The following is a 23,909-nucleotide window of genomic DNA, read 5'->3' as shown; positions in this document are numbered from 1 at the left end:
ATTATAAGTAAGAAAATAAAACGACTATTAACATAAAAAGTATTACATTTTAGGTGAGCAATAAGTAACAACTGAGATAAAAAAAAGTAAGAGGAGGTTGAAACGGCACGGCATTTTAATTTGTTTTTGCGTAATAGAAAGGGAAAGAGGAAACCCATAGAAAAAATAATAATAAATTGAATTATGAAACAAAACTAGAGGAAATGCTATGAAAACGCATTAACGTAATGGTAAACAGTTGAAGATAGTTTCTCTATATATTGCACTAAAATGTATATTTTGTTGTTTTGGTACAAAAGCTGTAACTGTGCGAGCGCTTAGAATTATCCTTGGGATTGTTTTACGTGTGTAGATTGTATTTGAAAGATTTTCACTTTACTGAGAAGAAGAAAATGTTTTAACCGTGACACGTACTGTGCATAAAAAACTAAAATATTCAAATGTTAGTTGAATTTATAATACAATACGAATGGTAACAAACTGCTAGGAAAATTGTTAAACAGAAGAAATATATTAAACTCGAAAATTTAACGTGAAATTCAAAGATTATTATTGGCTTGTGAATGAGAAATGAGAGGCTTGAAAACTGAATGTAAATATAAGAAGTAGCATTCTCATAGTTTAAATTTTCTACTCACAAAATTGTCTACTGTCTGTTCCTATAAAATGTTTGTGAATGTGTTATCAGTTTATAGTTGTCTTGATTTGTTGGTTTATTGCACTAGCAAATAATTCTACCATGATTTTTTTAAATTTTGCTTTTTTTTAATGTGTATGTGTAACGAATACGCGAATGCAAGAAATAAGTTGATGTGGTGTTGTCTACTGCTAACGGATGGTTTTCATTTTTATGTGATTAAAGCATAATATACTGGAAAGCCATTGTATGTCACTTAGAAAACTAATAATCAAAATTTTCTGCAATGAGAATTGATAATTTTAAATTGTCTTCATTCATTTATGTTATTCACAAATGTTTCGTTGTTCAAGATTTGCACAAAAATATATTAGGAAGTATCACAGTACTCAGAAAAAATAATTGCGACTTCAAATGTTACAATCATTGAACTTTAATAACAAAATGTTTAATCCAGTTTTCGAATGCACTGATTAGCTGAATTTCAAATTGATTTATTTTCATAATATCATCAACGAGATGACATGTCACGAAATACGAAACTTCAAACGAAACATTTTGATTTAACGATTAAAAAACATTATGTTTGTTCCCGATTATGGAAACTTTCTTTAATGTTATGCCATATGTTCATTTTAAGCATATTCTACGTCACACTAGTGTACAAATAGACATATACACGCCTTATGCGAACATCAACTATGCACGGTACTAACTATGATTAGATATATCGATTGGGGACAACGAATGTGAATGCTATGCTACAAATTTGGGTTTACTGCCAATTACAACACAAACAGATCGAGACAAAAAGATGTGTATCAGCGATTTTGAAGGACTTTTTTGTTTGATGATAGTACAGATTTTCCTACGACTATGAAACTCTTATTGAATTAAATTTCAAGGAGATATTTACAAAACCGAAGCTTGTGTGGTTCGTAGAAGCATTCAGAAACAAAACATTGCTTCCCTCAAAACAAGAAACATTTCATAATCGTGTGAAAACTGCATTGTAAGCAAGCGCAACAAAGGATAACCAAGGTATTTTCGTAGACGTGTTTACCCAAAAATGCCTAGATAATGATTTTATGGTTGGAAACAATAATTGTTAGTTGGTTCATAGTGAAGATAATGCAGAAGATAGAGAAAACTTAAATTATAGTTAAAGGAATAAATAAAGTTGCATATATTGAATGATCAAATAATGTGGGTTGATTACATAGAAATAGATGATCTTACTTGTGTGACTCTTAACTCAGCCTGAGTTCGACGCAGTTCAGCTGATGTTTTGTCCGCTCGTTCCTGTGCTCGATCCAGTTCTTGTGAAGTACTCAGCGTTGATCGTCCGAAAGTAGTCTGAAATATTTTATTTTTTTATAAAATTAGACAAAACTTTGTTTGATAATACCAACATTTGGTACATGTACCTGAGATCGTTCCAGATCTGCTCGAAGTCTTTCATTTTCAAGTTCAAGACGAGAAATTCTTTGCTTGGCATTTTCCCAGTCACTGCCACTACGGCCAACATCAGTAGCGGCTTTATCCAGCTCAGCTTTGGACTTTCCAAGTTCGCTTTGTGAACACTCGAGTTTTGATTCAAGGCGATCTTTTTCGTTCAATGCACGATGAAGACGAGAGGTTAGCTTTTCGACTTCGCTGTCCAAAGTGTGCAGTTTCATCTTATATTCAGCCAGTTCACGTTCATGAAGTTCCCTTTCTTCTTTTTTCTCGCCCTCAGCTCTGTCTCGTTGGTCACGAAGTTGCTGCATTTGTTTTTCTTTGTCTCCAATGGCTTCCTCCAAGCTAGAAAGGGCTCCTTCCGAACTGCAGTGATGAGCCTGCATCGCACTCAGGCGAGCCCTGGCCATATCCACTTGATTATCTTTTTCTTTGAGTAGATCTTCCAAATTTTCAATCTGTAAAATTTAACGTTATTACATTAGTGTTTAGTACAACAGCGTGCCGTTACCTTTCTTTGAAGAACATTAATTTTTCTATCCTTAATATCCATGTGCTCTTTCAGTTCAGTTAACTCCGTTTGAACACGATTTTTGTCCTGCACCGACTGCATCGCACTCTGCGTCTTTTTTTCAATCATGCGATTTTTCTCCTCCAATCGATTTCGTAATTCTTCCACCTGAAAAAATAAATAATATAAATGTATAAGTTTTATTGTTTTCAGTAAGTCGACCAACTAACACTGGGAGGAAACTGATTTTTTTTCTAGTTGCAAGTAAATGTTTTAGAACCGTGCAAAAAAAAAATAATGGGTAGATTGTTTTCGCATTTTTTGAAAATTCCTTAGGCTCTCCACGATAGATAATGAAAAGCACATTTTTTAAAATAAAAAAAAAATGTTTGATTTGTTGAGAAATTTAAAGCAGAGAGACTTTGCAGAAACCAAAAATTCATGTATGTACCCGATTCCTTGGAAGAGTAAAAGTTTTGGGATCGGTGTAAAAAGTAAGTAAATCTTTTCTAGTTCCTAAGGGGAACACCCTTGAAGAGTATCGGGGCTGGAATTTACAAAGCGGTTTCAGTGGCAGTTTTATTTTTAACTTAATGTTAACAAGTTAAGGTTAATGTTAACATTCCATAAGGCGCCTACCTAAGGTGTCGTGATAAGGTCCAGTTTGAGACGATACACTACCTTCCGTTTACTAAGCAATCGATTCCAGAAGGGAAAAGATCACCAGTTGTGTTGGTCCGAGCCGGGATTTGAACCCCGATCAACCGCTTACGAAGCGGAAGCGTATCGGTGTAGTCATTCCAAAATGTCTTGACCATTTTTTGTTATGTAGACAGAGAGGTTATGTGGATTTCAAGCTTTGATCAGTTTTATGAAATCATGAAGCTTTCTTAAATGCTCAACCCCTAGATAATGTGTAAAATCAGATAGTATTGGAACTCTTTAACATTAGATTAAGGATTATCTTCTCTTTTTTTGCAAACTAGCTTGCCGTTTGGAGTTGAACCACCATCCAGCTATTTGCCATTCATTAACTGTCATTTATCTAGATGCACAGAGTTTGAATCCCAAGCATGAGTTCAATTTATTGTGAATTCTAGCATCACAAAAAACAATTTTAGGTGGAATGAAACACGTGGAATGGGATTTTGCTTGTATGCTCGTATTCATAACACTGATTTACAAAAAATTACAAAAATGAATGTGAGGCTCAACTTAACGCGAAGCATGAACTTTGAGGTCCCCAGAAACACGTGCACTTTGAATTTTTCAAAAATATTTAGATAGGGCCGAATGGTTTTTCGATAAAGTTTGTTTGGAAAATTAGGGCGGTTCGTCGCTTTTACATACAACTAAAAATTGCATGCAATATGTAAGAGAACCAAACATCACTGATTCTCCATAAACATTTTGGGGAAAAACCATTCGGCCATGTCTAAATATTTTTGAAAAATTCAAAGTGCACGTGTTTTGGGGGATCCCAATGTTTATGCTTCCCCTCGAGATAAGCCTGCGTAGAAATTTTGTTGGTCGGTGTAATTTTTTTTTTTAATTTATATTTATTCAAATTTCTTTTCCATGTACATTCATTCAGTTAAAATATTATTGAGTGTCCAATCACAAACGATGACGTTTCACCTCAATTTTAAATACTAGCAACTTTCATTTATTCATGAAATATTGTAGCTTTCGCTATTCAGTGATTTCAAATGTAGGAGGTCCTACATGTACAATAGGGAAAAGGGATACCTTAAAACTAACTTATAAACTATATAAAGAGCGGATCAATGCAGCTGAAGACTGCAATGATTTTTGTCGAAATGCATCAATTATCTTATTGGACATAACATCCAAAGTGTCAACTTCGGCTAATTGATGAAGTTCACTGGTGCTGAACCAGGGAGGAAGTTTCAGAATCATTTTCAGAATTTTGTTCTGAATCCTCTGAAGTTTTTTCTTCCTGGTTAAGCAACAGCTTGTCCAGATCGGCACAGCATAAAGCATGGCAGGTCTGAAAATTTGTTTATAAATTAACAGTTTATTCTTGAGACAAAGTCTAGAATTCCTGTTTATAAGTGGATACAAACATTTAATATATTTGTTACATTTAACCTGGATACTTTCAATGTGATCCTTGTAAGTAAGGTTTTTGTCAAAACCAAGTCCAAGATATTTCACTTGATCCTCCCACTTTAAATTTACCTCATTCATCTTTATAATGTGATGACTTTTGGTTTAAGAAAATCAGCCCTTGGTTTGTGAGGGAAAATAATAAGTTGAGTTTTGCAGCATTTGGAGTAATTTTCCATTCTTTCAAATAAGAATTGAAAATATCCAAGCTTTTGTAATCTTCTTGTGATGACACGAAGGCTTCTACCTTTGGCGGAGATGCTTTTGTCATCAGCAAAAGTGATTTCTGACATCCTGGGGCAAATCAGGCAAGTCAGAAGTAAAAATATTGTATAAAATTGGACCCAAAATGCTTCCTTGAGGGACGCCAGCACGTACAGGTAGTTGATCAGATTTGCTATTCTGATAACATACCTGCAGAGTACGATCCGTCAAATAATTTTGAATAATTTTCACGATATAAATCGGAAAATTAAACCTTTTCAATTTCGCAATCAAACCTTTATGCCAAACACTGTCAAATGCTTTTTCTATGTCTAGAAGAGCAGCGCCAGTAGAATAGCCCTCAGATTTGTTGCTTCGAATTAAATTTGAAACTCTCAACAACTGATGAGTAGTTGAATGCCCAAGGCGAAATCCAAACTGCTCATCAGCGAAAATTGAATTTTCATTAATGTGCGTCTTCATTCTATTAAGAATTATTCTTTCGAATAATTTACTAATAGATGAAAGCAAACTAATGGGCCGATAGCTTGAGGCTTCAGCAAGATTTTTATCCGGTTTCAAAATCGGAATTACTTTGGCATTTTTCCAACTACTGGGAAAATATGCCAAATCAAAACATTTGTTGAAAATTTTGACCAAGCAACTTAAAGTTGCTTCTGGTAATTTTTTAATTAAAATGTAAAAAATGCCATCCTCACCAGGGGCTTTCATATTTTTAAATTTTTTGATAATAGATTTTATTTCATTCAGATTCGTATTAAAAACTTCATCTGATGAAAATTCGTGTTCAACAATATTCTGAAATTCTATTGAAATTTGATTTTCAATAGGACTCAAAACATTCAAGTTGAAATTATGAGCACTTTCAAACTGCTGAGCAAGTTTTTGAGCTTTTTCCCCATTAGTTAATAGAATATTATCACCATCTTTTAAAGAAGGGATGGGTTTTTGAGGTTTCTTAAGAACCTTTGAAAGTTACCAAAAAGGTTTGGAATAAGGTTTAATTTGTTCGACATCTCTTGCGAACTTTTCATTTCGCAGGAGAGTGAATCTGTGGTCAATAACCTTTTGCAAATCTTTTGAATTCGCTTCAGTGCAGGATCACGAGAACGTTGATACTGTCTTCGGCGAACATTTTTCAGACGAATCAGAAGCTGAAGATCGTCATCAATAATGGGAGAATCAAATTTGACTTGGACTTTAGGAATAGCAATATTCCTAGCATCCAAAATTGCATTAGTTAAAGATTCCAAGGCTGAATCAATATCAGCTTTGGTTTTTAAAACAAAATCATGATTTAAATTATTCTCAATATGATGCTGATACCTGTCCCAATTAGCTTTGTGGTAATTAAACACAGAACTATTGGGTCTGGTAACTGCTTCATGAGAAAGTGAAAAAGTTACTGGAAGATGATCAGAATCAAAATCAGCATGAGTCACTAAAGGACCACAATACTGACTTTGATTTGTCAACACCAAATCAATTGTTGATGGATTTCTAACAGAAGAGAAGCAAGTTGGCCCATTCGGGTATAAAACCGAATAAAGACCAGAAGTGCAATCTCTGAACAAAATTTCACCATTGGAATTTACTTTTGAATTATTCCAAGATTGGTGTTTGGCATTAAAATCACCGATGATCAAAAATCGAGATCTATGCCGAGTAAGTTTATTCAAATCCCCTTTGAAATAATTTTTATTTTCCCCAGTGCATTGGAATGGCAAATATGCAGCTGCAATCATAATTTTCCCAAAAGAAGTTTCAAGTTCAATGCCCAAACTTTCAATAACTTTTAACTTAAAGTCACGTAACGTGCTATAAGTCATACTACGGTGGATAACTATTGCAACTCCACCGCCATTTCGATTCATTCGGTTATTAGTTATAACTTTATAATCTGGATCACTTTTCAAATAAGTGCCAGTTTTTATAAATGTTTCGGTTATAACAGCAACATGCACGTTATGAACTCGTAAAAAGTTGAAAAATTCATTTTCTTTCGCTTTTAAAGAGCGAGCATTAAAATTCATAATATTGATGGAATTACTTAGATCCATGATTAAACTTCAGGGTAAGAACAACATCATTCGCAAATTTTAATCCAATCTGGATTGCTTCCATCATGGATGTAGCATTACTCATTGTTTGAATCAAACCAAACAGTGAGTTTTGCAAAAAAGTCATTTTTTCAAACGTAACATCGCCGAGATCAGAAGATCCCAAAGCGTTGCCAGCAGAAAAATTGTCAAATGAGATTTGAGGTACCTGCCCAATTTCAGAAAGATTGGTAGAGGATTTAAAATTCGTGGATGAACCCGAAACGACGTTAGCATAAGAAATGCCATTGTTGTTACCTAACTTTTCCACGGTAGGGGTATTTCTAGAATTGTTCGAGTGAGACAGCACGAATGTTTGATTTAAAGATGCAGGTACAACCTGACTTTGAGAAAATTTCGGTTTGGATTTCGGCTGATGCTTAGCACGAGAATCCAAAACCTTTTTTCTGATGGGGCAATCCCAGAAATTTGATTTGTGATTTCCACCACAATTTGCACATTTAAATTGGGTGACTTCTTTCACGGGACAATTGTCCTTGTCGTGAGAAGAATCCCCGCAAACCATGCATTTTGGAACCATGGCGCAATGATCAGTACCGTGATCGAATGCCTGGCAACGCCGGCACTGGGTCAGATTCTGGCCATTACCGCCATGTTTCTTAAAATGCTCCCACTTTACCCGTACATGGAACAAAAACTGAACTTTGTCCAAAAGTTTCAAATTGTTGATTTCATTTCTGTTGAAATGAATCAGATAAAATTGTGAAGTCAAACCAAAGCGAGAAATATTCCCGTTTGATTTTTTCTTCATTGGTATTACTTGGGATGGGGCAAAGCCAAGCAACACCTTAAGTTCGTTTTTGATCTCATCCACCGACAAGTCGTTGGAGAGACCTTTCAAGACCGCCTTGAATGGCCGAGCACTCTTGGTCTCATACGTGTAGAAATTGTGTTTGTGGTTTTTCAAATAACCAACAAAAGTTTGGTGATCTTGTAAAGATTCCGTCAACAAGCGACATTCTCCTCTTCGACCAAGCTGGAACGAAACCTTCAAATTGCAAGTTTCCTTGCAATTCTTCAGTTGCGTTCGAAAGCTGGCCAAATCGGAGACGGAAGTCACAACAATTGGCGGAGCCTTTACTCGTTTCTCGACGGCAGAAGGCTCAGTACGAGGAGAAGGTTCCTTGTCATCAGTTTCGGATAAAACACCGAAACTGTTTGTCAATGGAATTGGAGGATTGACCTAACATTCAGAATCAGAATCAGACCTCAGAAGAGGCTGTTTTCTTTTTCTGTTTCCGTTAGCCGGTTTAGCGTTCAAACGCTTCACCGACGTAACGACCAAATCTTCAGAAGATTTGCGTTTACCTTTGTTTTGACGCATTTTGCAAGCAAAGTTCTCTTAAAAAGATGGCTTCGTTTGTAAAATACAACAAAATTTCAGGCGGAGTTAGTCTTGAAAAGACTGTTTAGAATTTTGGAAAATAACTCAGGTAGTCTTTAAAAAGACTGTGAATTTTGTTTTGAAATAACTCTGAGCTTAGGTAGTAAAAAATACCGCAGCTCTAGTGTCCGTTCACCACGAAGGTTCGCATTATTGGTCGGTGTAATCAATCGGGCTCATGCTATGTGTATCATTAAGATTTTGTCCATAAAAAGAATCCAAAATAATGGGATTTGAGCCAGTTTGAGTTTTTCTTTAACAAAATTGAAGCAAACCCAATTTATACTGAAACAATTTATACTGACACCCTCATTATAAAGAGCTCACACTTACTATCAAATGCTTGGTTTGCTAGTAAGTATGAGTTCCGTGTAAAAAGTGACAGTTTGTTACTGTTTAGTTTGACTTTGTCAAACCAATGGGGTACAAACTCAAGAGCGTCCCACGAAAAAGTGACCAACAGGCAGAGATGGTATTTCCTCGTTTCCTCGCCGATGGCGAGGGCTTTTAGATATCGTCCCTCGCTCAAATCGTCAAATTTTCAGCGTTCTCCCAAAACTGCATCAAGAGAGCGAAGCGAAAACGACGCCGATGAAATAGCGAGCAATGAACAAACCGATTCGTAAGACGAAAAAAAAACTCTCACACAGCCAGTCTCCTCGCTCAAAAAGCAAGAGAAAGAGCCATCGTTAAATTCTTTCGCCCGTAAGCCATGTAGAAATGAGTTCATTTGTTTGCGTGAGCTCTAGTGTATGCATACAGCATTTCCGTGTGCGTGTCTCTCCGGTTGGAACGATAGTTCCATCGGAGCCAGCGATAGGGTATTTCTCGTCGATGTGATGGGCTTTCGATATTCGCGATAGCAAGACGACCATCACTTGGCTGCGAAAGAGAAGAGAAATTTCAAGAGACGAGGAACGCACCGAAATATGCATCAATGATAGTGCGATGGTGATGGTTTACCTACCCTGCCAATAGGGGTTGAGTGTTTTTTTAGAACAAATAAAAGTATTGCAGAGAAAGTAAAACAAATTCTAAAAAAAACTATGCTTTAAGGTTTGATTCAATCCCAACATTAACTTAAAATTAGTGATAAAATGTTTAAAAATAACATTTATAACGTACCAAAGATCAAATTAATTGCAATTCAAGGAGAATTAATTTATTTTAGATATATAAATGATAACATGCGAATAAGTTTTTAAGTTGAAATCTAATCTAGTTGAAATGATTGTTATTTGACTTGTTCTTGAACTAAATTGAAATTGTTTTTATGACACAGAAAGCAGTTTTTCGGATGTATAAGAAAATCAAAACCTTGGTGATCTCAGAATTCTACAAATCTATCACACACTTAGAGTTTCTATGCAAGTCAATTGAAGAAATGTACAAAAGAAAATAGATAATGCAAGGGTTTTGCTCAAAATCACAGAATGCAGTTGGGTGAAAGACAAAAGTATCACATACCATTTTACGTTCCAGTAACTAATTTAAGAATTGGGAAGATGGTTAGTCACGAATGTGTCGTTGTGTTGCCCGTTAAGGTAGAACGAAAAGAAATCGCAATTTATTGCATGTATTTGATATTAGTTTTTTTTTCTCTACAGCTATTAATTGTGTAGTTTGTGCATTATGGCTTTTGTCTTCTGAAGTGTTTGCTGTTGTTTGACATGTGTTTATAAATGTTTATCAAAAGCATTTAAAAAAAATGATTTGTCTATCGTGGTTACTAATAAGCAGTTGCTCAGTACTGTAAACACGAATAATGTTGTAAAAGGGACGTTGTTACATTTTTCACAATGTGCTTTAGTGAGCTTGAAAAGTAGTGAACCATCTGTGATTTTCAAAGCATGGTGAGTTTTGTTTTAAATTTATTCAAATTATAATAACTCAATTAACTCAAAGAATGCAAAAAAAAAACAAACAAAAACATATCTATGACAAATACATATGAAATCAATAATGAAATAATTTTAATATTCAACACAAACTGAAACTAAAAAGGAATAAACAAACAAAATTGAACATAGAGAAGAGCGGGGCATAAGTGCGCACCTTATGACAATAATTCTGTCACCGATGAGCATAACAAATTTCGGATTCAGATTTACCAAAAGGCAACCATATCACTTGGGCGTCATCCATAAAGTACGTACACTCTTGGGGGAGGGGGTTGCCGTACGTGTGACAAGATGTGACGAAGGGGGGAGGGGGTGGGTTTGCGAGACAGTGACGTCACGCAAGGTTTTTTTATGATTGCAGAATATTAATTCGAAATGTATACAATTAAATTAAATCCTCTTTTCTAAAATTGTTTGCTTACTATTATTTAGAAGTATCACATTTATTTGATTATATGATCACATTTTTTTATTCAGCTAAAACTTCAATATTTTGCAAATTCTTGCTCGATAAAAATAATTGCTTTGAAAGCAGGATGTTCATAAGAAAACTGCTATAAAAGGTTTAAACTTATTAGATACAAAGCTGCGAAAAACAGTTTTCAAGATTTTTCAATATTTGAATGTTATACCAGGTCTTCTAATTTTTAAAAGATTAAAAACTCTTTTTTATATTGCAATGTTAATTCTAAAAAATGAATAATAAGAATATTATATTTTTTCAAATATTGAAATTGGCAATACTACTAAAATTGTGAGAATTTTTGCCGATTTTAGCGCGACATACTTTATGGATGACGCTTTGCCTCTAAATAATGAAGTGCGCACCTTTGTACCATATGTAAGGCAAAAGTGCAATTTTCTCCATACAAAATTGTTAAAAAATAATACTGCACACTTTCCCCCGAACATTAATTTAAAAAAAAATAAGTTTAAAAATGGTTGGTGCGCACCTTTGCTCCATTAGGGTGTAATAACAAAATCAATTTTCAAGCACATCAATTTTTCAGTTTCTGCCGAAGTGTGGCACACAGTTTAAGGCTGATTTTCCTTTTAAGCAGTTCGGACAATACTTTACATTGATTTTCCGAAATAACGTTTTCTGAGAATTTCCCCCTACCCGGAAAAAATCAAAACTGCGCAGTAAACAAGTGTGCATGATTGATGTTATATTACCAAAATGTATGTGTAAAAATGTAATCAGATAGAATTGTTTTTTTTTTAAAGTTGAAATTTTGCAAATGTTTGACGCATTTATCTTTTAACTTTTTTTACTGTTTACTATTTACAGTTGAGTACATGCTTCACAAACATAAAGTTTTTTGTTATTACTTTGTTTAGCCTCTGTGTCAATTTTAAACTGAATTAAGCCGTATCGCTTGCCAAGCGAAATTTGGAAACATTTTCCCATATTCTGGACACCTGTGTGTGAATATAATGTGTGTTGAAGTTTGGCAATAATATTTATGAATTGATTGTTACTTTGTGAAATGGTATACGAAACGCTTGAAACAAAAAAAAAATAAATCAATAAAATTGTCTTTAGTTTTGGTAATGTTACATGGATGTTTAATTTGTTTTGCTATCAAATTTTAAAATTATTTAAAGCAAATAGGTAACTCAAAAGTAAAAAGCATAAAAAAATCATCTACGAGTGGCAAATCTAATAATAATTCTTGTAAATATTATAAACCGTTATCGATATCATTAGTTTTGGTTAACTCATATCTCGGTTGAGTTGAAATAGCCATTGCTTTTCATTTTCTGAAAAAAATCCAAACTCATCCGAGAAATGCAATATTTTTCACACAATTCGAATACAATGACTAAGTAAACATGTTACTTACATCAGCTTGAAGCATATTGTAGTGCTCCTCCTTAGCGCATAATGATTCTTTCAGCACAGAAATATGGCGTTGATAGTCCTAGAAATCATATAGTTATAATATTATATGTAAGTTATTTTTTTTCTTCAACCATAACAAGTTACCATCAACTGGGTCGAAGCAGGACGCATAGGCGAAAACTGCCTTAGGCATGCTATATAAGTGCATCGATCTCAAAAGTTCTTTTAAACTACTGTCCCTATTTAATTTGCAGTCCCGATTCTCCCCAATTGACGGTATTTTAAGAAATGCGAGTTATTTCGTTATTTGAACAAAAGATCAATAATAATGTTCTGTTTTACAACTATTTAGCAAATGTGATGCATGTAATTGATTTTATTTATTGTAACAATAATAAATTAAATACTGAAGTACATGATCAACGTCGATTTCAATATTTTGTTGTATAATTGTGTATTACCTGGTGTTGTTCCTCCAGTGTTTTCATTTTAGCCGCCATTGCCATTATCTCTTGATCGCGACGCTGAATTTCAAGTCTAAACTCGTCCAGCTTAAAACAGAGAAAATGCATATATAATCGTTTGATGTGAATAGAAGAAACCATTAAATGAAGATATTGTGAGAAAATAAAAAGACATATTTGAAGCTGATTTTAACATGATCTACTTTACCACATACTTAATCTAATCAGATACAATACTTTTAAGCGATTCGTGATTATTACGTAAAGCATGAGAAGAGCACAAATTAAGCATAAATTTGAGAAGATCATCTGCAACACTGTACAGTACATAGGATTGAGCAGTAAGCATTTCATTTAAGTTCTATTCTGCGCTTGTTATTGAAGACCTGATAATGAATGTGTGCATACAAATTTGTGTTTTTGAATATTTATTACTAATATTCATTACGCCTTATTGAGCGGTCGATTCTTGTTTTCTTTATGTGATATCATCGAACTTTCCTTCTTTCTCTAATCTTATGGTATAGAGTATCGATTGTTTACTATTCCTGTGTTAAACCAGTTCGAAAGTCTCACATTTTATAGGTACTATCAATGTGGCTATCACTATTTTTGGCTTCATTCAAAATTGCTTTTTGATAACATATTAAAACTCGTCTAGACCCATACTTAACAGCTTAGCAACTCTGCATAAAATCAACAATGTTTCAGTAACAATATTAAATGAATAAGTAGTACTTAATTTACTCTATGTTTAAAAACTGAACACCTTTAGGTATCATTTTGAGTACGTTTCTAAACCTATTTTATTTCAAACAGTTTATAGAAGCCAACTGATTCCTAATCTCGACTGAAGTATTTGGTGTTTTGGTCAATGATTGACTTATGGAATTGGCGCCGACAGCTTAAAATGAAGTGAATGTCCTGTAGTATTTTTATACTTTAGTCAACCTTTTTTTGCGAAAGACCTTGTTCATCGGTACGTTTTTTTTGGTGTATTTTGGTATGCATGTTCTCTCGGTAAATTTCTATGGGCTATCTAGTTTTTGACATGCTAGCTTTGAGTATTGTTTTTCATTTCACTTGCATGATTCCTTTAATACTGTCGTTGCATCAAATAACACTAGAACAAATATCACCTCTTTGTTACATTAGTAAAAAATACTACTTAAAGGTATACTTACTAATACTATCTATATCTGTTACAATACACTAGACAGTATATGAATATATCTAATACTTTCACTCTGCTGTTACTTGTATATATGAATACAAACAGTTGTGTACATTATTCTATGGTTGACGTTCGATGCAGTAATTCAAGTTTTTCGGAAATATTGATATCAATCTACTTAGACTTTTCAGCAAACGATTCACAAAAAGCTTTCTACAAAACAACGATGTTTTGGCGGGCAATAGTCTGATTTATGGGTGCGTTTAAAGGAGCTTAAAAGTCTCGGTAGGTTTATATCAAACTTTTTACAATTGATTTGTTTTACTTCCAACGAGGGTGCGCCAGAAAATGAAAAATGATATGCTACTCTATTTTTGTCTCAAAGTTCCCGTTAACAGCTACTTGAAAGATTATAATTGACTTATGTGATTGATCTTATACCGTTTTGCTTAGATTTTCATCATCATATAAAATATACTTGAACAACGTAATTTGTAAAAACTGGATACACATTTAGTAAATGCATAGTTTCACTATATATGTACAGAATTCGTTACTCTGATTTCTAACTTCAAAGTTTCTAAAGCGTGAAGGTCGATGGTTTCGTTTAGTCACTTAGATAGTCAACGTAAAGTGATGAATTAATGCAATTCTTCGTATGAATTGATTAAAAGATGAGTTCATACAAACTTTTTCTCGGATGCAATGCTTTTCCATCACAACTTTTGTTTTTTTTAAATGACATGTTTTGAAGATCATTGAATCATTTCCTACTTCGAAGGTTATTTGTATTTTTGTCCTTCAGTAGGTTCATTCGATTTTTTATGCACTCGCAAACTCAGTTCCCAAATTTGAATGAATGAGCTGTTGAAAGGTAGTCCACATATCTGCCTGGGAAAGTAACTTGCTTATACAACGAAATAAATTAAATGAAATCATTCCCATTTTGTTTATAAAATAAAGAATAAAAATAACTGCACACGATATCAACTCAAAAAATTTGGTGATCAAAGCTGTTTGTTTGCAGAGTTAATGAAAATTCGAATTTTATTGAAAAAATAGTGGCTTGATTTCCTAACATTTTTTTTCTAAAATTAGAAGAGTTGGAGTAAAGTTCACCATGATCGAATATAAATTAAAACAACTCAACAGATGGCGCTTGAAAATGATTCTACAATAGGATAACAATAAAATAAGACTTTTTGCCTAACACTTTTTTCAGATTCTTAAGGTAACGTTAAGTATCTGTGACCCAATTCCGTAACGATCTGGAGTTGCTTTTTAGCGTTGAAATTTACGATAAGAAATATCACTAAAATGATTATAGCATAACGTTAATAACATTAAAGGATCATCGTGAAAAGTTTTGCGATCTCCGGCATGCGAATACATATGCGTACAATGTTCTATCCCAATTTACATCATCTTCAGGCAAACTTAGGAAAAGTACCTTTTCTTTACATTTTTTTTTTAGTTTTTCTCATACAACACAACCTCAACAGATTTGGCTCACATTTCACAGATACTAAATTTTGCCGTTGGAATCGAAAAATGCATTATGTTCCTGATTTTGTGTTCAAAATTGTCATTGTTTTTGTCATCCGATTCTACGTTCTAACTGATGTTTTAAGTAAGCATATTAAACAACCAGCAGTAGAATAGTATAATGAATAAACATAATGCAACACATTGCTTTGTGAGTCGAACGAATAATTAAGTTGTATAACTGATAACACAGAACTATCGTTTACGAATCGAAGGACAGCGTGTCTACATCGAACTTGAAACTTACTTGTCTTTTCATATCGTTGGCTCTACTATAGTCTAGGTCTAGCTTAGAAAAGGATGATTGGTAGTATGGATTATTTTTGTATGATAAATTACCATAATCGTTCATAAATGGTGGATAATCGACGGGAAATTGACGCCTATTTAAAAAATTAAATGATGAAGATGATGATGGTAAGTTTGTCAGTGACCTCGACATAATCGGGTTTGAAGCATAATGTTGAGACAGGATATTTTTCGTCTGAGACAGGATACTATGTGGCTGGGAGTGTACAATCGGCGAATTTGCGTAAGTATTGCTGTAAATTGGCTTCGACAGCAGATAGTCGGAAGAAGGTCGATAACCGCCAACATAGTTTACCATGTTGGATGTATTATAGTTTGGCATATGAGTGTTGACATTTGGATACGAACAAAAGTTTGTTGGCATTGGCATTAGTTTCTCATAAGTCGGAGGAGGTGGAGGTGGAGGTGGTGGTGGTGGTTGTAGTGGTTGTTGTAGTTGAGGATTCTGGTAAAGTGATGGATGGCTCATTAAAGAGTCAACAGAACCGATGGGTTGATGCGTCATTGTGGGTGTCTGTGCATAACGCATGTTCAATATATTTGATGATCTAGATAATGACTTCGTAGTTTCGCTTAACAAATTCGTTATATTGGCTGACTGCGAGTAAAGATTCGCTGCATTTTCTGAGAGATTACAATAATCAACTAACGAGTTGTTAGATGGTAAACCACTTATGCTATATCGTCTTGCTGGTAATCGTGCAGCACGATCCAACATTGTCGTCGATGTGTAGTTAGTGCTATAATTTGACGGTTGCCCCTGGTAAAGATTTCGCGTTAACTCTGGTGTTGTAGAGCAGGTCTCGTAATCAAACATCTGAAATGTGTGTCAAAAGGAAAAGAACACAATTGATGTTCACCGCGATATTTGTTTTTCGTTAAAAATTTATGTTTTGGATTTCAAGAAAATGGGAAAGCGATAATTAAACTCAATCTAAGACGTTCAGATCAATTAAGTTAGATTTGCTAGATTGTATGGTTGAAATGTATAGTTTCATCATTTGCAGTATACTTGCAGTGTAGACCCCATTCAAAAAATACACAGCTAGAAAGTGATTGTTACTGGGATCAAACAATAGCAAAAATTGATAGACCAATGCAACGTGCCTTGAAGATTTTTAGCAAGATTGTTTTTTAAAGAGTGCATTTTATAGTATATTTTGTTACATGGATGCTGGAAGTATCTTCAGCACTTTTTATTAAGAAACTATATTGTTGCCGATAGGTTCCGTCAAAAATGATAGATATTTTGACGAAAGAATTATTGATCATCAAAAATATTAAAACGCATTTTTATGCAGAGTTGTAGTGTCAGGTATGGAGATTCATAAAAAAAGACATCATCAGATTTATTTGGTTCTGACAAAATAATACAAAAATACGTAAACTGACTAAACTAACCTACTGGAAATGTGGCTGATTACAAAAGCTAAATCTGAGGTGCGCAATTCATTGGTAGTTGTCTCTGTACGTGATCTGGCGGTTGATTCCAATACAAAACAAGAATGTTTGCTCAATAAGGCGATTTATTTTCAGTAGCTTGCAGTATCATAAGTAATAATTCTTTCGCCAAATAATGAAAAATAGGTAGATATTGCAAAACAACAACTATTTTGTTTAATCAGCTACTGTTCAACAATGGCGGATTGTGTGAGTATGTGCCGTGTTCACTATTGCTTTACGTGTAAACTATTTTTTATGTCACTATTGGTAGAGTTCGTGTTTTATAATAAGGAAAAAAACATAATTTTTATTTTTAACATAACAGAAAGTAAAGTGTAGTGCTGCATCTATAGATCAATTACGAATACAACCGTGATAAGTCTACTTTGCTTCAATATGTACTTTCAATACTTTTCACAAACTCAAACAGTGTACATTGTACATTGAATCTTTTGAGAATCCAATTGCCCTCACCTGCTTTTGCGCCAGAGCCTGCATTTGCTGAAACATTTGGCGTTCCTCCTCTTTGCCTTAATTGCAAGTATTTCAAAATGAAAATAAAAGTATTTGTTGAGCTAGCTTGAAGTGTGACATTTCAAAGAGTATATTTTTACACAGAAACCCTTTGACACATACACATATGAGTAAGTTGAGCAGACAATTAAAATGCCCCAAGGTCGCCGGGAGTTACGAAAAGCATGTGAAGTAGAAGGCACTTACCCATTCCTTTACTCTGCAACATCTCCAGCAGTTTTTTGATGCTCTCATCTCGGGCTTGCAGAGTTTGTTTCTGCGTTTCTATCCGCAATTCGAGTTCCTGCGTTATTGTGAAAGAGGAAGTATAATGGAAAAAGGAAATAAGAGTTAATTATTAAAGGAAATGGCACATGAATCATAAAGATTGTGCAAAGAGGCCAACCGCTGCGGTCGTGTTTGAAGCATAATAAATGACGCAGCATAACTATCTGGCTCAAACAGAATGAATAAATGAAAGTGTCTGCTAATGACAATCAATAGATTTTGTGAAGCAATCTTAAAAGTACTTCACTAATTGCTTATCGAACATTCATGTTAAGTTTAAGGTTTTATCGGGGAATAAAGATAATCGCTTTCCCATTTATCAGAAATCCTTTTACTAAGACAACACATTGAAGACGTGACGGGGTTGTCATAAGTTTGTTCAACAGTTTTCCTACCTTGATTGTATCTCGCAAAATTGAAATCTCTCGCTGGAGATGTTCATTTTCTGCATACAAAGCTTCCATCTGCTGCTGCATCTCAATGTTTGGAGCTCGCATTCTCAGACGCAGTTCCTCTTCGAGCTGTCGAACCAACATTGCTTGTTTCTATGTATGATGAGTCAAAAATAGGTGAGAATAAGTCGCATACGTTCATGATCTTTACAGCGTAACACTCTTTTACCTGATTTTCACTATTTAGCAGCTTAAGTTGATCATTGATGAGGCTGTATTTGGCGCTTTCCTCTTTTCGAAGAGCTCGCTCTTTTTTCAACTCCGGAGACCAAAAGGTTTTGATACTATGCATAGAGCTACCTAGTTTTTGATTAGTCAGTTCGAGTTCCTTTTTGAGATTGCCAAGTTCGCGTTGCAAATCATTGTTTTGAACTTGCAAATCTCCGAGATATCCCCGATCTGGCATGCCTGCAACCAAACAAAACAACATCAATAAGCAAAACATGCGCAAGCTCCCGCGTCGTATAGTTCATACTCTGTCTTGCAGGACGGCCGTACAATTCCTCCTCGAGGTAGAGTCCCCGTTCGAGTGAGCGATCTCGCGATCGATCCCGGGGCTCCCGGATCGGAATGAATTCCCGGTCATGAGGATCAACCAGTCCCCTATCCAACGATTGATATCGTGTTCCTAGAATTGAACAGGTTTTGAGTTTCCGTACTTATATTGATAGTTTTCAATTCATGAAATTTATAACTAAAATGAGTTACAACCCAGTTTTTTTTCTTTCAAAGAATCACATCCCAGAATTCTGTCCCATTTTAGAGTAGGTATGTTACGTAAAATTCCCCGAGGAATCAGATAAATTAATTTTTTTTAAATAACGATCCCAACTGTGAGTTTTTAGGGCAAACTTGTTATGCGAACATGGGCAGTGAAGAAAATGTTGACGATGTTTTTCCATCTTCATACAAAAAAGATACAAGTTTTCACATTTTTTTTTTTGTGTTTCAAAGGTTTGCTCATAAAGCTTCAACCATAAAAAACTTATTTAGTGACATTTTCAAACAATATCGTACCGTAATCTGAGGTGAATCGGGACTACAGTCTGAATAGGGACACTAGTTTTTAGAGCACTTAAAGCTTTTAAATTTGGAAATGGATGTACACATTTTGTTGGCCGGAGTCTGTTCTAACCGAAACCAACTAGAAAAATCAAAATATTGTGCTCCAACATGGTTAAAACTGCTGTCCCAATTCACCCCAAGTGTCCCGATTGACCCCAGTTTACGTTACCTTGAATACAAATGGGTCATTTCGCGCTAAGTGGCGTGGCACACCACTCGAAATTGACGATCCCAGATCAAGCTCAAATTTGGTGGACCTATTGATACTATCATAATATGTAAGAATTTCGATTTTAAACCAAATTGGACCACCCCTTCTTTTTTGGCACCGCCCAAAATTTTGCGAATTTTGAAAATTTGCCAAAAAACCTCGACTGCTTTTTTTAAAGACAATTGGGCGCTGAATTTTGAGTTTGAGTAGAAATGAGTCGATGTGCTTGTTCGTTTTTTAGGCAAAATGCATTGCGTGGTAGTTGAAATTCTGCAACTTTTTTTAAATGTAAAATCGTCTGTGAAACACGATGGTGATGTTTAATTTAAAAATAAATTGCATGTGAAGTTTTCAATTGCTTAATGCACAAATGGTTGTTTCTAATCGAAAATCTGATAACGCCATTTAATTTAGCGACCGATTTCATTAAAAAAGAGCTTTTAAGTTTTGTTCTATCATTTTTTGTTTCTGAGAAATGGCCATCTGAAAATAGAGGTTATTTGAAAAAATGTTACAAATTGCAAAACTTTCGGACGGTGTCAAAAGAGAAGGGATGGTCCATTTTTTTCTGAAATTTGGGATTCTTGCATGTTTCAATAGTATAAACAGCTCTTCAAAACTCAGCCCCTCCGGCACGAGATAACAAAAAATGGAGCTTGGATTCGTGATCAGGGACAAAAGTTACAGCATTTGGCTCATAGCAAAAATCTGCTTCATTCAAGTAAAACATAAGATTATAAAAATCTCAGTGGTCTTACTATGAATGTTTTGTTTCAGATAAATTTGGTCTTCAAACAAACTTAGTACGTACAATTTTGACAGTGCCTGGGTTCACGTTACACAAAATAAAGCGTAACAAAGTCGAAACCCTCATGAGCCGATTGGGTAATATATGAACAGATAAAAAAAACACTACCAAGTGCATCTGTTAAAAATAATGTTGGCTCACATTCCTAGTCAAATGCAATGGAGTGATGGTTTTTTTAAATAAAATTATGTTTATTAGGTCTTTTTCGGTACTGGGACCTGGTTAGGACCGAGTCGGCTTTTGTAAATACATCTTTCTGAAAGCTAAGCGTAGGACTGATGGTTTACAATGGGGAAATATTAAATATTTTTCTCTAATAAATGTTTAAAGAAATAGTGTGCTCTTGAAGAATTACAATTCATTTTCACCATTCAATTCCACCATATTTTGTTCAACTGACTAAAAGATAATGCTCACCCTAAATTAAAAACTAACCAACCATAAGCTACTTACTGAGTTGTTCTCGAGGATACTCCATTGTGTGAGTCGGTGCTCGTGTGGCACTTCTGCTACGATGATGGCCGCCCCCTGCTGGGCTTATCGGCTCATCCATATCTCTGTAGTATGGACTACCCATGGCTGTAAGCATATTTCACGGAAATAAGATTGAAAACTGTTATAATGAGGTGTAAAAAATGAAAGTAGTTAGACCAGGTTTTCCATTCTTTTTGTTTATACATTTGGTGAATGAGATATGAGTCAATACTGAAATGATAAAAAGCACTGGTCAACAATATATAATCGAATAGCCGTTTTGAATATTTAAACCTTAGACCTCACTGTCCATTCTGTTACATTTTTAATAGGTTAGGTTGAGTGAAACCTAACCGATGCTCGATGCATGTCTGAACAAATTTGTATTAGCGAGTGTCAAGATAGCACGACGATGACGAATTACTACCAGGCTGATAAACTTAGCTGATTTGAGGACGGCTTCAATCGATTAAATATTGCTGACCTGAAATGTAATTGATTCAAAACATTTTATTAAAAATAAATGCAGAAAGTTAAGGTTAAAAAATGTAGCTCAAATTAACCGTTCAGTATATGCGATGTACAGCATGGCTTCCAACAAAAAAAAAAATACTCAGAGGCAGAAATCTGTAACTATAGCTATTTTATCATTTGCTTAATCGGCTTCGATTGCTACTTGAAGTTGAAGTTCACAAAAAATAATCAAGAAGAAATAAAAGAACTTTTGATTTTTCAAAAAAGTTCTAGAACATTGGAAAGTGTGGAAAGACTTGAACTTTTTTTTGTATTACTCAAAGGCAGGATTGCCACAAATGCAGTTTTTTCGGCACATACCAAACACTCAATCTAGTAAAACTTTGAAGAAAAACATTTTCACCAAAAACCAAATATGTCAAAAAATGTTTTTTTCATTGTTTTAAACAAACTGCTAAAATTTAAACTGTAAAAAATAATAAGTTTGTGCTTTGCGCCTGCGCTAAAAAAATTAAATTTAATTTATCACAAAACTTTGAATCTATATTAGTCAGTTATTTAGGACTGGTATGAAGTTTTAATTTAAATCTATTAGTCATGCAAAAAATAATAAAGGAGAATGGGCGACTTTGGTCCAAGGATGTAAATAAACGGGACCAACTTTTTTCGAAAGATCTCGCTGAGACAAGAAAAAAGTATCTGTACCAACTCGCCGAACCCCGGGGTTTAAAAGTTACAAGCTGTTGAAATTTGAGCATTTTGGATAAAAATATATAAAATATTGTATTTTTGCTACTTCTAAAATCATCCATAAAATCTCTTTTTTATTATGGATTTCGATAATCTTTACATCATTCGACGCGTATTAGCAAAAACTATGAGTTCTGATATGTCTTAGCATGATTGAAATATGACTTCTCTTGTTTCTATCCGTATGAACCGTTTATGCAAGAGGTTTATGCAAGACCATAGAAACAAGTCGAAACTTTAAGATTTTAAAACCGAATCGTACCCAGATTGCTTCAGAGAGTACACGGATAGAAATCTTGTAAGAAAATCCGGGAGCATTGTGTTGTTGAATTCGACATCAAGAAAATGTTTTTAAAATCGTCAACATTTTAAAAACATTTGCAACGAAATCGAGAAAAAATGTTGACGATTTTGAAAACACTTCCATGTCGTCAAATTCAACAACACAGTGCTACCGGATTTGCTTACAGGATTTCTATTCGTAAATGGAAGGCTACAGTTCTGAGTCATCCGAGAACTGCAACAAGCAGGTCGGCTGGTTTTGATAAAGGATCATACCCGCAAAGCTACAGTGAGTAAGGTAGAATTAGTGCGTCCAATTTCCCGGGGTTACAAAATTCCCGGGAAACGGGAAATTTTCTACATTTCTAAATTCCCGGGAAGTTTTAAATTTGTTGAAAATTGTTCAGATCTAGGTTCTGATTAAAATTCTTCAACAAAATTGTTTAAAATAGATAAAAATAAGTGCGAGAATCAATTCATGCCTTAACTACTTGTAAAAAAAATAAGAAAATATCTGAATTTTATAAATTTGTAGGCTGTCTAGAAAAATCAACAAAATATCAACGTACAAAATATCAACAAATTATCATTAGTATTTTTTGTTACGTATTATCTTTCTAATTACAGTGTTTGGACAGCTAGTAAAATGAATAAATGATTCAAAACCATGAAATTGCTTTTAAATATAACTCTTTGAACAGTTTGAGAGAATATGATAAAGAATAATATTGAGACGATAAGTTCAAATGACAAAAAAATCATGAAGAATATATTGGCAAATCATTTATCCTGAACAAATCTTACTTGTTTGAGCTCATGAATAAATAGATAAGCATTGAGTTTACCTTAAAAATCTGCTTTTTTTACCAGAAAAATCATTTGTTTAAAATTACAACTCAAAGATTTTAAATATTTGGAATGGTCTACAGTTAAAATAATTTTCATAGCAAAAAAAAGTAATAAAGTGGTTCATATTTAAACCTCGTACATACGCCATTGGTAGCTCAGGTGCTATATAAATTCTTAACTTTAAACTGTAATTTCTCGAACAGTTTTAACGTTAAGACTTCCATCATTGTCATGATTTTTCCTTCAAAGATATAAATTTTTGGAGCTTGGCGGAAAGGGGTGCCTTATTTTCAAATGAAATAACAACAATTTTCATTGTAACAAATAACCAGAATTATAAGAGTTTATTGTCGTTCAAAAATATCGTATTTTTTTGCTTAGCAAATAAGCAAAATTCCAGTTGTGAAAGCTGCAGAAAATAGTATTACTTTAAAAATACCTTAATATGAAAATTTCAGACGAACTGATAAGTTCAATAACAACAGTTAATTTAATTAAATACAATCAAATTGAGTTTTTTTAACTTTCATATTTGTTGTTAATTTAAAAAATTGTACAAAGAATTAAGGAAAATTTATACTTCTGCTTGAATTTCA

General features: G+C 34.1%; 1 protein-coding gene across 6 annotated transcripts in view; it reads right to left on the bottom strand.

The window, feature by feature from the left end:
- LOC6051485 (myosin-10) overlaps nucleotides 1–21,461 on the bottom strand; it is a 32,651-nt gene extending 11,190 nt beyond the window's left edge. Inside the window, exons 1-12 of one of the 6 annotated variants that reach the window (XM_038251925.1) lie at nucleotides 20,938–21,461; nucleotides 18,876–19,028; nucleotides 18,570–18,808; nucleotides 18,344–18,493; nucleotides 17,868–17,964; nucleotides 17,622–17,677; nucleotides 12,674–12,763; nucleotides 12,214–12,291; nucleotides 9,933–9,950; nucleotides 2,607–2,774; nucleotides 2,050–2,553; nucleotides 1,877–1,993 (exon numbers count right to left, since the gene is read on the bottom strand). In XM_038251925.1, coding sequence (XP_038107853.1) covers nucleotides 1,877–1,993; nucleotides 2,050–2,553; nucleotides 2,607–2,774; nucleotides 9,933–9,950; nucleotides 12,214–12,291; nucleotides 12,674–12,763; nucleotides 17,622–17,677; nucleotides 17,868–17,964; nucleotides 18,344–18,493; nucleotides 18,570–18,808; nucleotides 18,876–19,028; nucleotides 20,938–21,073 — 1,806 coding nt within the window. In that variant the 5' untranslated portion in view covers nucleotides 21,074–21,461. The remainder of the gene's footprint in view (nucleotides 1–1,876; nucleotides 1,994–2,049; nucleotides 2,554–2,606; nucleotides 2,775–9,932; nucleotides 9,951–12,213; nucleotides 12,292–12,673; nucleotides 12,764–17,621; nucleotides 17,678–17,867; nucleotides 17,965–18,343; nucleotides 18,494–18,569; nucleotides 18,809–18,875; nucleotides 19,029–20,937) is intronic. The other 5 variants (XM_038251926.1, XM_038251921.1, XM_038251922.1 and 2 more) reach the window with 5 other exon arrangements.
- Nucleotides 21,462–23,909: the final 2,448 nt, after the last annotated feature.

The sequence above is a fragment of the Culex quinquefasciatus genome, chromosome 2 (genome assembly GCF_015732765.1).
Source record: "Culex quinquefasciatus strain JHB chromosome 2, VPISU_Cqui_1.0_pri_paternal, whole genome shotgun sequence".
In the NCBI taxonomy this organism is placed as follows: Eukaryota; Metazoa; Arthropoda; class Insecta; order Diptera; family Culicidae; genus Culex; species Culex quinquefasciatus.
The sequence above is the reverse complement of the archived record's forward strand: the minus strand, read 5'-3'. Positions and strand labels throughout refer to the sequence as shown.